Genomic DNA, 14,025 nt, shown 5'->3' on the forward strand with positions numbered 1-14,025 from the left:
TGTGCAGGTATCTGAAAAGAGAAGGGAGTGGTTAAGGACACACAGTAGCAGCCGAAACATTGAGCACTTGTGCAAAATAAAGAGATCTGTTCTGTATTGTCCAGGGCCCAGAGTTTAGTGTGTCTGTTGATAATGAGGAAAGGCTCCTCTTCAGATGAATGTGGCATGGTCCTTAGTGGACAATAAAGTGCCCCCTTTGCCCCGGACCACACTGGACTGTGTTAAAGCAGACTGAAATAACGGTTTAATACATCTGTTCTAGGGGAAACTGTGCAGTTTGAGGCCATAGGAATATTTAGAATCCACGTTTTTTTAAATACAGCCATACGAACAAACTCCCATAAAAATATCAAATCAGCCACACGAACAAACTCCCATAAAAATATCAAATTAATAGAAATCAATATGGACCATATATGCATGCATATACATATATTAAATATATATATTCCATGTGCTCTCATAAATAATGCTGATTCCGATTCAGATAATGTGCAGCACGGTGAAGACTCAGGAGCACCACAGGTTTGGCCACAGGATATTTTTTTAGCGTGTTATTGTTATTGACAGACAATGATTTCCTTTGTGTTGCCAAACAACATGAGGCAACAGGCTTCATTTAACTAAGCTGTGCTATCACACCAGGTGGTGACAGGCCACTCTCCTTTCTCCCAGAGACAGACGTGGGTAATACAAACCGCTTTGAGAGGCGCATGCATACAGTCCTAGTGCTTTTATTAAGTCAGTGTAAAAACTTCTCCAGAATGAGATCTTTCACAAATCAAAGTTTTTTTTAATAAAATGGCTTCAGTAAAGTTTTAGGCCCAGGTAGAACCAGCAGTGAAACATTTAGTCCTTGTCATCACCTCCTACACCATCGTGTAATTCACTGACCAAATATTTGTGCTGGCTTGTGATTAACTATTCACAGTCTCAGTGACCCATTAACATCCTGCAGGATCCAATTGTCCACCTATAAATGGATTCATTAACATCATCATTGTCATTCAAATCCCCTGTTTGGTAACAAAGACTGTGGTTTAACTTTCTAATGGGGACTTCCTCAGACAAAGCACCCAGGCCTCTAATTTCCCTGCTCCCTAAAGCCACTGGAAACCTGTTACACTTCAACACAAAACAAACAGTTGGAATTGAATTTTGAAATAAGAAATACTCAGCTTATAAACTATTTTATTTATTTGTGCTATGATTTTCCAAGTCATGGGAGATGGAGTTGCCTGGCGAGAGGAGAGAAGAGGAAAACCCCAGTGAAGATGTATGAACGTTGTGAAAAAAGACATGGAAATTGTTGGTGTTAAATCAGAAGAGGAAGACGATAGGGTGAGATGTAGACAAATGCTGGAATCCCAGTGCTCTGTTATTGTCAAAATTAAAAAAAAGGTTAAAATTCCAGACATTAAGCACAAAAAGTATATTTGTGCAATTTCCAGAAAAAAAACAATTTTATATCTCTAAAAAGCCCAATAAACAATATTGTTTTTGGGGGTGAGGGGTAAATATAAAATGTACTTCCTGAGTTGTAAACTTTGAAGCATCATTTAAAGCATCTCACAGTAAACCAGTGACAATCAGTCCTTGTCACTAAAAGCCAAAGCCCAGATTAGTGTCACCACAAAAGCTTGTTTTATCCTGGGGTGTGTTTGTAAACACAGGAGCTCACAGAAAGTGAGGCCGCATCTCCAAAACCAATAGGACAAGGAAGAGGGAGGTAAAAGGAAAGTGAGTGGAACAAGACTTGACTAATTTCCCCTCTCCCACTGAGGCTTTCAGTCAAAGTAAAAGCCCAAGTCCTCATCATTTAACCTTTCACTGACCCAATGCAGGCTCACAAATGGGTTTAGAACAAGTGAAAGAACTGGTCACAACATGGATTTTGTCTGATTGACTTCCTTCATTAAGGTGCTTTTTGTTAGTGCAATTCATTTCCAGACCAGATAATGTAATTACTTGATAATAGTTTCACTGTACAGATAGATAGTTAGAAAAATGCATACTATTAACTTACTAGATCGTTCCCACTGAAATTGATATGTTTTTAAAAATGATAATGTAGTAGAAAAACATTTTTAAATAAGAGAAAGTTGATCCGATGTATTGCAGCATCTGTGGAATAAAACTCTTCCATTGGAAGACCTAGTGTAACTGTAATTTCTTTTTGTATTTACATTGTATTTTTTAAGCTTAAGTTTAAACTTTACCCAAATATATGAGCAATATACTCAAAACCAAGAATAACTAATGGATTGTACATTTGATAAAAACATTCTTAACATTTTGTATGTTTACAGCCCCATTGATTAATTGGTAGGAGCTAAATACTAATGGAATTATATGGGAAAGTATTTCTTTTCCCCAACTACCCTGCTCTGTAATTGTTTCAACTTTCAATTTGTCTGCATCCCCAAGAATATTATTTTAAAATGTCCTTTGTTTCACTAAAGGAGCCTTAACTTCTTTTAGTCAAGCTTTCTAAAGAGTGCTGCCAAGTCATTTATAATTTAATTTCGTTTTGCAATGACTGGACTTAAGGTCAGTGTCATGATGTGTCTGTGAGAAAATATTAAAAGTATCAGAATAAAAAAAAACTTCACTACAATTATTAGATAAAAAATGTGTTTCTATAAACATATAAACGTGACATTTATTTGGGAAATCTATATTCAAACAGTGCTGGTTTGTTTGCTATATGTTTAACTATGACTCACCAATCTTTTCTTTTAGTAATTTTTTTGTAATGTTGAGAATTGTATGACAATTGGGGGTGGGAAGAAAATTAAAAGAAAAAAACGGATTTTAAGACATTGCAGGAAACTTTTAACGTCAGTTTTGTTTTAAAAAATGGACATGAAGCAATGAAATGTTGTCCAAACACAACAGAAACAGAACGAGCTAATGTCACAGTTTTATTGACCCAACTTTAACTGCCATTTAAATGACACGTCTGTTCATATACGGTTCAGTTGACAGGTTAAACAGCCCCAGAGAAACACGAAAGTGTGGCAAAAAAAAAAGAAAAAAAAGAAAGAAAAGAAAAGTCGTCCAATGAGAAAACGCCCTGTTGGTCTACAGGCTTCCCATCATGCTCAGGGGCTGAGCGCTACGTCAGCAGTGATACCAAACATGGCGGTGTCCGTGGCGCTATCACCGGCTGCAGCTGCCTCAATGTTGTTATTAACTTTTGTCGCCACGTTATTTATTCACCGAAGTGTTGCCGAAATTGACGCAGGTGCCTCGGCGACAGAGGAGACCCCTCACCGCCGCTTCGAGTACAAGTACAGCTTCAAAGGACCCCATCTGTCTCAGAATGACGGCTCGATCCCATTCTGGATCCACACTGGAAGTAAGTTTGAGTCCAGCTGTCAGCATCATACAACTGCTGCTGCTGCTACTGCGACATAACATGGCATAAAACGCCGAGTTGATGGTGACGTGAGCTGAGACAGTCTTGTCTGCGGCGTGTGTGTGTGTGTTTCCGCTGCAGACCTAGACTGTTTCATTCAAAGCTGCGGCAGGAAATTAGTAGAGATTAGCAAACTAGCTTTCGACGCAGGGTGAATTATGAACGAGGCTCGGCCTAAATCATTGAAAGATAGTTATATAACGGTCGTCAGTACAGCGGGAGTCTGTACAGATGGAGTTTTGAACTTTCCTCTTTCAATCAGTCTTGCATAACTGTCTGTCTTCCAGTTGCTGACAGGATTAGATAATGAAATAATGACATCTGTGTCAACCGATTTATTAGTAATGGCATATCAAAGTATTTGCGCAAATATTTGAATTGGAATTACAACCACAAGCTGTGACACATGCTATAATAATACTGTGGGTCGTTTCTAGCCTCAGTAGAACACGTTGACTTTGTTGACATTATTATTTCCAGCTTTCAGAATATAATGTTTTTCTTCACAATTCCACAAATCTATGTATACTGTGTATTATGACAGCTAGTGGTTTGGAGGTGAAAGGTTCTGGCTTGTCTTTGTAACAAGCTGCTGGTTGAAATCCCAGCCCAACACAGATGTGCTGTTTCGTTTTATGTTTTTTTGCGTGTCTGTGTGTCCGTATTAATCAGAAAGGTACTTTGATTTCCCCCAGCAGTCTAAGTAGATAATGGGTTTTGGAAAACCTTGGGATATGATGAAATAGCTGACGATTTCCATGCAGTTCCTGTTTCGATCCTGCTAAAAAAATGGGGGCCTGGAGTGTAGGAGGAGTAAATAAGAATGTAAATAAAGAGCAGCTTGCTTCAAGCTGGGGTTGTCATGACAATAAGCTAAGTTGTTTAAAAACCTCAGGCTACCACGGGGTGTGTGCTTCGTTTCATCCTACGCACAGAGTCAAATTATACAGTTTTCTGTTTAACTAAGTAAACAGTAGAAGCGAAAAACAGGAATAACAGTGTTCATATGTAACTTTCGAATTAAGAAACGGCTGTATTTCTATCATCGTTTGATTATTGTTGTGTTAATGTTGTCCAGCACCAAACATTATAAATGTTTACCAAGGAGCATTGAGTCTTCAACTAAACTTATATCTAAAATCTTGCGTCCCTTCTTCTTTCTCAGATGCCATACCAAGTGCAGACCAGGTGCGAATTACTCCATCTCTCAGGAGCCAGAGGGGCTCAGTGTGGACGAAAAACAAAGTCATCTTCCAGCACTGGGAAGCCGAGGTGACCTTCAGGGTATCAGGACGAGGCAGAATGGGAGCCGACGGTTTGGTAAGGATTTGGAACAGTGACGCCAACGTACTGTAGAGTGAATTAGGAATGAAGTTATGGTTTTAACCTACATTTTCATAGCTTTCTTCTGTAATATGCAGCCAATGAAAATCTATCTATCTATCTGTCTGTCTGTCTGTTTGCCAAAAATATGTGTTATTAAAAAAAGATTAAAATCAATTTACCGATTTCTATTATTATCACTTTCTGTTACAACGGTATTGTTACAGTTACTGTTTTGTTATGTTACTTTGATAGACGGTGGTGATGATGATGATGATGATGATGACGACGACAAAAAAACAAACACATACAAATAAATGGCAGTAATCCTCTGTTGTTGTCTCTGCTCTGCAGGCCGTGTGGTTCACGACTGAACAAGGCCTCGAAGGCCCTGTGTACGGAGCCAGCGATCAATGGAATGGCATTGGGATTTTCTTTGACTCCTTTGACAATGATGGGAAGGTTTGTGCCGTCGTCTCTCCCTCATCAATGATTCAACTGTAACTATAGGTTTAAGATGAACTTTAAAAACAAAAAAAACACTACCCACCTTTCCTACCATCCTCTAATTGTCGCCTCTTAACTCTGAAACATTAGAGCCTGATTTTTCCTGATTAAATAAATGGGTCTGTGTTTGTCTTTTCAATCCCAGAAAAACAACCCAGCTATTATTGTCGTGGGAAACAACGGCAAACTTGTTTACGATCATCAGAAGTAAGTAAACATTTCTTGTGCAATTTCAACAACTTAAAGAAGATTAGACAATGTGATCATATTTGCTTAAAAAGTAATCCTTTATCTTTTCTAATCTGTTGTTGTCCGGTGAAAACTCTTTTTTTTTTATTCCATTCAGTTTGTCAACACACATTGCCTATTGTTTCTCTTGCTTTCCTCTAATCTCTGCTCTTCACATGCATGTGTACTTATCTTATTCACTAATGTAACAAATTTTAAAGCCAATAATCTGTAGTATAATTTCCCCCATTGTCATGTTAATACAGTGACGGCACCACACAGGCCCTTGGAACATGTCTACGAGACTTCCGCAACAAACCGTATCCAGTCAGAGCCAAAATAATCTACTACCAGAAAACCCTGACGGTAAGACACGTCACAAACACTGAGGCTATGGCAAAGTTTTTGTGATGTGTTTTATTTTTATTTCATGGTCAAGTTGAGTGTTCACAACACTCAATGTCACAGTCAGTGTTCCCCTCGTTGACCTGTGTTCTCTCTACGGATCAGGTGATGATCAACAACGGTTTCACTCCAGACAGAGAGGACTACGAGTTCTGCACGAAGGTGGACAACATGGTCATTCCCACCGAAGGCTTCTTTGGCATCTCAGCAGCCACTGGTGGTTTGGCAGGTAATCTGTCCTCTCTGCGTTTAAGGAAAAAATGTGTCAGTTTTATGCTTAGACAAGGAAAAAATGTGTCAGTTTTATGCTTTTTTTTTAGGCAACTACTAAACATATTGACTTTTGATTGTTCACTTATACAGGAACAAAAGCATGATTGCAAGAAACACCTTATCATCTTTTAATCAGTAAACTTTGTATAAAAAAATCAATTTTATTCTTTGTAAAAAAGAATCACAAAACGTTTTAAATTAAATCAAATAATTTTGTGAACAGAAAGTGAATGTTTGTTCACATTTTTAGGTTGAACCATTTTTTTCATTCTGTTACTACATTATCTCCCTAACTAAAAAATAAAATACTACAACTTACCAGTACTTCTCTCTCTCTCTCTCTCTCTCTCTCTCCCTCTCCCTCCTTCCCTCCCCCTCTTTCCTTGTGTGAATGTATGTGCATTCTAAAACCTTTTGAGTTAACAGGATATAAATATATCCTATTAACTCATATGGTGCAGAGCGTGTGTATTTGTCTCTATAATATAAAATAATAATAATCTATAGCTGTACTTATTATAATGCTAATTTAATTATTTCACTCCTCTGTTTTATTTGATTTCACTCTAACTGTGTTCTCTCTCTTCTCCATCAGACGACCATGACGTCTTGTCCTTCTTGTTGTTCAGTCTCACGGAGCCCGGCCAGCAACCGGTAAACTTCACGTTCCTAAACGTTTTTTTTTCCAGGTTTTTCTTGTATTTGTGTGTCTTAGTTTGCGCTGTGCACGTGCACACATGCGTGCACAGTGCAGCCCATTGAGCTAAGAGTGGGTGTTTTTCTTTGTCTTTTTCCCTGAAGCCCCCACCTGAATCAGATATTCCTAAAGAGGAGCAGGACAAGTACCAAGAGGAATTTCAGAACTTCCAGCAAGACCTGGACAAAAAGAAAGAGGAGTTTCAGAAGGATCACCCAGATGTCCAAGGAGAGCCACGTTAGTGTTCACCAAATACACCCATTAATTATGTCCACAATGTTTATTTGTAAATGTTTATTCAACCACTTTTAGGGCATGTTATCAAACACCATTTACAGAAACACTGTAAAAAGAAAAGAAGAAAAACATACACACATTTATACAAAAACATTTCAGCATTAGTGACATTTTTATTTTGAACATTTTCCAGACCTCTTTCTGTTAGCCTTGTGGACAAAACAGAAAAGTTCTATTAAGAGTAGCAGTAGCATTTTCTACATCTCATAGAAATGAACCTGTTTTTGTCGACCTCATCTGACCCAGACTAAGTTCATACTGTGGTCTTCTGTGAACAACAGACATACGTTTTGAGAGACTTAAGCGAAGACGGCGTGTTTGATTCACCACATGTGCATGTAGTCGACGTTCTTCTGTAATGATCTCCCTCTGTAGTGGAGGACCTGTACGAGAGCGTGAGTGACAGAGAGATCCGTCAGGTGTTCGAAGGCCAGAACAGAATTCACCTGGAGATCAAACAGCTCCACCGACAGCTGGCCATGATCCTGGACGAGCAGCGCAGATATGTTTCTGTTATCACCGATGAGGTTTCCAAAAAAGCAACAAATGCTGAATCAGGACAGGTGAGCTGGTCTTTATTTTACTATGAATTATTCTGCACTATTGTGAAACATGTAATGCTTTATATTAGAGATGCTCCTTGTCTGTTTAGGCCAGATATGGCCCAAAGGTCAGGGTGGGCTTCAAATACCATCCAGTCCATTAGCCCAAAGTGTTGCTTCCTAATTTGTGTGGAAGTTGCTAGTATTTCTTTTTTTTTGTAAAGTTATGTAGTGTCATGTCATTGATGTTATTTCTTAATCTCTTCAGTTAGTGTGTTTTTATAAGTTTATCACATAACTTAATTAACACAGATATGTTTTGTGTGCCTTTTATTTTGTTATAGTTTTTGTACGTTTGTTGCTTACTGGTACTGAATACTAATGGGTTAGAGCCATTACATGTGTATGTGTTTGTGTAGGTTTATCTTGCATTCGCTTAGAGCTGAAGATAGGACCATGGGTTTCACACAGCAGCACAAACACACAGAGCATGTACATTTTTTTAGATGTCTGTATGTCCAGTGTAGTGCACCTATAGAAAGTAAATGTATGGTTATAACAAGTTCAGACTCAACCTGATGACCTAGCCTATCCTCCAATGACAGCAGTAACAATAGTGTTCTCTCTTCTTATTGTTTTAGATGGATTCTGCCAGTCCACAGTTGGGCTCTATTTTAACAACTCAACAGGAAGTTCTCACAAACTTAAATGAGTTAAGGTAAGTCAGAACAATGTGTTATGGATTTTTTTTTCTTGTCTAGTTTAATGGTGTAGTAGTTAAAGGAGGTGGTACGGTACCAGCCTGGTGATCCAGTACCAGCCAACATCACATACAGGCCGCTAGTTGACATCTCTGTAACTATTGTCTACTTTAGATACATCTCTGACAAACTTCACTACTCAGACAACTGTGTAAACAACATAATTTCAATCTGTAATTCCTAAGAGTTATAATCCTATCGCTGCTTAAATATATGTGTGATATTTATCCTCATGCTTGACTTTAATCTCCTTCGACTCAAAACAGTGAAAATCTTCCCCAGATCAGTCACCAGTGCCTGAATTACAGATTAGATGATAGTTTGCCTGCCAGACCAGAGACGTAAATGACTGATTTTGGTACTTATCCCCAGTAAACCTGATGAAGTATATGGAATGTAATATTTTAGATGTTTGGAGCTTTGTCAACATCGGGCTTGTTCTTTTGTACTGCTCAGCTTCAGTGCTTGTGGGCTTAGTCACTGTGAGCACGCGAGAGGTTTTAAAGAGTGCTACTCTAAAACGTGACCTTTGGATAAATTAATCCACACAATTGATCACAATTTATTCTTCAAAATGTATGCTCCTAAAATTGGTTTACATAATAATGGAGGAGAAAGTTAAGCCTTTATGTGAGTTTAGATTTTTGTCAATTTTATTTTTAATAATTCAGCAGCATACACCTTTTATAGAAGTTATTTACATTAATTAAAAAATGGTTTGTCCATAAGATTGTTTCTAAAAACAATCACATCATCTGCATAAAGAATAACCAGGTAAAGGAATTGTTAGAAAACCATATTTATTTTTTATTTAATATAAATCAGTTTTGTTATTTAATTAAATGAAAATATTCTTTATTTTGCTGGACATTCACAATTTCCCTTTATTATATCACTGACCTATAAATCACATTGGCTGCTCACTGGTCTTGTGTTCATATAGATGAGCTGGTCTCTAAGGAGAGCTTTCTGCTCACAAATAGGTCAGTTGTTGTAAGTAAAGATTAAATAAAGGAATTAATAAATGTTTACTCACTCCCCCAAGGGGGATTTTTCTCCACATCAACGTAAAACAAATTAAAATTTGTTTATATGTCATCTCTGGCTATGTTTTTAATACTGCAGCCAAGTGGCTGAGTCTGAGAAGGACACGTCTTAGTGCAATGTTTTTCAGATTAGTCATCTTTAAATACGTCTGTCACACACATTCAAAACACAAATTCCCTCCGATCCCATGTTTCAATTCCTCCTTCAGGGGACATTAAGGCCTTTCTATTGAGGGAATTCATATTTTGTCTGGAGGCTTTTTTTCTTTTTTAAATCGTCTTAGATGTGTATAAGATGATAGAAGAAAAATTATTGCTTCCTTTGTGCACATCATCAGACTAAAGAAAAACAATTCTTTGAGGGAAATTGGATTCAGGCTAAGACATGTTTCACCAATGAAATTGAAAGTAAAGACATTGATGTCAACAGTAGTCACACACAGGGAGTAACGGTTAACAAAATTATTTAATAAAAATAATTATAAAAATAAATTGTCAACTCTTATTTATCCCGACTATGTCATTGGAATAAACCATACACAGGTACCAGAATTTAATACATTTTCAGGACAAAAGATTGACTTAATTTCCATAACATTACTTCTTTAGCCAATTGTCAACTCTTATTTATCCCGACTACCGTCTGTTTTGGCAGAAACACATTTTTGGAGTCACTGAAACAGATCACCTCGGCCCAACACCAAGGAAATGCTGCAGGTATGGGATCGTATGAAACCATTCAACACTTCAACGACATCAAGGAACATCTGCACACAGTGAAGAGGGATGTGCAGAACCTGGTGCAGACCAATGTTCAGGTGAGGATACATTTAGTACGCAAAGATGATGTGGGCATTGTTAACAGCAGGTGTGGATCTGGTGCTAACGGGAGTTTTCCCAGCAGACTAAGTATGTGTCAGCCTAACGAAGGAATAGGTCTAACATGAACCCATTTGGCCGGTGTTAACTCTTTTGTCATTTGTTGGTTTTCCTGCAGAATCCTGCTGAGAAGGCCGTGAAGTGCCCTGAGTTTCCCCCACTGCCTCCCTGCTTATCAACTGTCCACTTTATAATCTTTATTGTCATCCAATCGGTGCTGTTCTTCTGCTACATCATGTACAAGTAAGACATTACGTATTTTGTTCATCAGGTTTGTTTTTGTAAAAATACATGTAGATGAAATGTGTCTAAAATATTTCCTACCCTCTCTTGCAGAAGTCAACAGGAAGCTGCAGCCAAGAAATTCTTTTGATGAAACCTGTTTCTAAAACGAAACTGTAAATGAGGGAATGTCTGTTTTGGTGATTTTTTTTTTTCAGACTGTAAGTTATTATAAAAAAAGTTTCTGTTGATGGAGTTTTTTAATTAAAAGCAGTTTTTTTTATTTGATCAGAAAATCACAGTATGAATGCTAGTGTGAGATTTATCATTCAGGATTACCAACATGATGTTATATGTTCCATACAGTATTTCTTTTTTTGGTTGATCGAAACCAATTTGTTTTACCAACGCTGGAATCTGCCACAGTCCTCTTTCATGTCCCTGTACTAAAAAAATAACCTGTGTTTTCAAATGTGCTTTTTGTATGAAACGACAATGAATTATTGGAGATTTGTTGGTCTGCTCCAGTTTAACTGCTTTGATTGAGACAAAGCTTTCAGAAGATTTCAGATGTATCCTCTTCCTGTACAATTTACATAAAGTCAGACAACATTCTAACTCTGGTGTTTCTTCACACTGTCAAATAACAGCTTTACTTAAAACTGTAGTTAACGGCAGTTACGAAATGTGACCTACTGTAAGTTTACTTACTGACAAGCAAAGTTGGTAAAGGGGGCCCATCATCCAAGCTATTCAAATTTTATTTTGACCTGTCACCGAAGGGACCGAAATAAGTAAAGGGTTAAGCAGGGATAAGGCTGCGGCCCAGTGGTTTGACCACATAATGTACTAGGGCATAGATGACTTCTGATATATATTTTTTAATTCTTTTAACAGACTAATCTGACAATACAGTCAAGTCGACATGTATTTTGTGACGTCATCACCGACAGCCGACGAACTACAAAGACGCACACATTCAGGGTTCCTATGTGTCCTGGAAAACCTGAAAATGAGAGAGAGAGAAAAGGTCAAATGTCTTAGAAACGGTTAAGTTATCCTGGTTAAGTATTTATCCTTCCCCTGTCTTATGAACGAATGCAAACTGGTTAACATCACGCGCATGTATGTCATGTGCGCGAAAACAGCCAATCAGAGTCGACCTATTACTGCTCCTCTTCCGTTGCCGGAAGTTGCTGGAGAAGTTGAACAAACAGGCAAAGAGGATAAGTGAACATGGAGCTAGGGGTAGCGATATTGATATCAGAAATAGGAGTCATCCTCGATAAATGAGGTTATTGTTGAGAAGAAAAGTTACTCAACGTCGTTTGTGTGGCGGGGGTTTGTGTATCTCTAAAGGGACGTGGAGCGAAGTCAGACGGAGTGCTACCAATTTGGTACAAAGCACGTATAGCATTAGCAGCTTAGTCTTTGCTAGCGGCGTAGCAACACACCCGAAGCAGCATCAACCGTGTCATCTTTTAGGTGGAGAAAGATTGATTCAAGGATTTAATCAAAGTGCTGGACCCGAAGTACGAAATCCACGGCAGAAAATATTTCTCCAAAATCCAAAGCCACAGCAATATGACGAATCCGAAGCAGCAGACTGATTTTCAAACTTCTGTTTAGAATACGTTTCTGTATTTATACTTAACTTATTTTCTTTGATTTATATGTTAATATATTGTTTTTACTGGTGTAAATATAAAGATCATTAGCAGTGTCGTTTGTTGTTTGTAAAAGGCATTTGATCAGAATATCCAGTGCTGCTATACCTGCAAAAAAACACAGGACGGTAAGAAATACAATGTTATTTTATATTTGTCTACTTGTTATACTGTTGACTTTACATTGTAAAATTATTTTTAAAAATGTTATCTTTACTTGCATGTTTGTCATAAAATTAGGGCATTCAGAGAACATTTTTAGAAATATTTCTGTATAAAGTTTTCTGTCAAAATGTGAATTTTTTTGTCTCATTTTTGGTCAAAAACTAAAAACTTTGGTGGAAATCTTTGTAAGATTAGTTTTAAAAATTGTATCTATACTTGCATGTTTATGTCTCATAAAATAAGGGCTTTTAGAGAACATTTTTAGAATTTTTTTGTATAAAGTTTTCTGTCAAAATGTCAGTTTTTCATGTCATTTTTGGTCAAAAACTAAGACATTTTGATGAAAAAGTTTGTAAAATTATTTTTCAAAATTATATCTTTGTTTGCACGTTTCTCTTAAAATTAGTGCACGTAGAAAACATTTTTAGAAATTTTTCTGTTTAAAATGTTTTGTCAAAATGTCCGTTTTTTCATGTCATTTTTGGTCAAAAACTAAGAAACTTTGATGAAAAAGTTTGTAAAATTATTTTTCAAAATTGTATCTTTGCCTACACCTTTCTCATAAAATTAGTGTACGTAAAGAACATTTTTCAAAATTTTTCTTAATAAAACTTTTTGTAAACATGTATGTTTTTCATGTCATTTTTGGTCAAAAACTAAGAAACTTTGATGTTATCTTTACTTGCATGTTTCTCATAAAATTAGGGCTTTTAGAGAACATTTTTAGAAATATTTTTGTATAAATTTTTCTGTCAAAATGTGATATTTTCTTGTCATTGTTAGTCAAAAACAAAACAATTTTGATGAAAAATGTTTGAAAAAATATTTTTCAAAATGTTATCTTTACTTGCATGTTTCTCATAAAATTAGGCTATTTAGAGAACATTTTTAGAAATATTCATCAGCTGTGTTCTCTGCTCTTCTGTTTAAATGTACACAATGTTTCCTCTCTCTCTCTCTCTCTCTCCCATCGCTGTCCCATAGCAGCTTTGCCACCCGGCAAGACTTAGCAGTGAACGTATTTAAGAGAAGTGTGAAAAAAAAATACCGTCTCGGCTGTCCTAAAGAATGTAGACACAGAGGGGAGAAGGAGCGTCGCTCCGCAGACACCGTCGGACTCTGGCAACATAGCGTTATGAAGTAACAGGCTTTTCCGTTTTTGACAGACAGAGGGATGGCGAGAGGAGGAAGAGGAGGAGCGGACAGCTGACCTCCTTTTAGAGAAAATTTTTAAAAATATTTTTCTATAATGTTTTCTGTCAAAATGTGAATTTTTCTCGTCATTTTTAGTCAAAAACGAAACAATTTTGATGAAAAATGTTTGAAAAATAATTTTTAAAAATGTTATCTTTACTTGCATGTTTCTCATAAAATAAGGGCTTTTAGAGAAAATTTTTAAAAATATTTTTCTATAATGTTTTCTGTCAAAATGTGAATTTTTCTTGTCACTTTCAGTCAGAAACTAAACAATTTTGATGGAAAATGTTTGTAAAATTATTTTTCAAAATGTTATCTTTACTTGCATGTTTCTCATAAAATTAGGACTTTTAGAAAACATTTTTAGAAAATTCTTTGTATTAAACTTTCTGTCA

The 14,025-nt window shown here is 36.7% G+C and overlaps 1 protein-coding gene across 1 annotated transcript; it reads left to right on the top strand.

The window, feature by feature from the left end:
* The first annotated feature begins 3,101 nt into the window (after positions 1 to 3,101).
* Positions 3,102 to 11,219, top strand: lman1 (lectin, mannose-binding, 1). The gene is made up of 13 exons (XM_008326055.3): positions 3,102 to 3,361; positions 4,587 to 4,741; positions 5,099 to 5,206; positions 5,397 to 5,458; positions 5,746 to 5,845; positions 5,990 to 6,113; positions 6,753 to 6,811; positions 6,959 to 7,091; positions 7,527 to 7,714; positions 8,335 to 8,411; positions 10,156 to 10,318; positions 10,498 to 10,622; positions 10,716 to 11,219. Exons 1-13 carry the CDS (start codon positions 3,142 to 3,144, stop codon positions 10,750 to 10,752), a joined length of 1,551 nt encoding a protein of 516 aa, XP_008324277.1. The 5' UTR covers positions 3,102 to 3,141; the 3' UTR covers positions 10,753 to 11,219.
* Positions 11,220 to 14,025: the final 2,806 nt, after the last annotated feature.

Source organism: Cynoglossus semilaevis, chromosome 14 (genome assembly GCF_000523025.1).
Source record: "Cynoglossus semilaevis isolate Cse_v1.0 chromosome 14, Cse_v1.0, whole genome shotgun sequence".
NCBI classification, from domain to species: domain Eukaryota; kingdom Metazoa; phylum Chordata; class Actinopteri; order Pleuronectiformes; family Cynoglossidae; genus Cynoglossus; species Cynoglossus semilaevis.

Bases quoted from the DNA above. Each gene is read 5' to 3' on its own strand.
- lman1 (XM_008326055.3), top strand. From the start codon at position 3,142: ATGGCGGTGTCCGTGGCGCTATCACCGGCTGCAGCTGCCTCAATGTTG. The intron at 5,459-5,745 runs GTAAGTAAACAT...ATGTTAATACAG, and splicing joins CTTGTTTACGATCATCAGAA to TGACGGCACCACACAGGCCC. The intron at 7,715-8,334 runs GTGAGCTGGTCT...TTATTGTTTTAG, and splicing joins CAAATGCTGAATCAGGACAG to ATGGATTCTGCCAGTCCACA.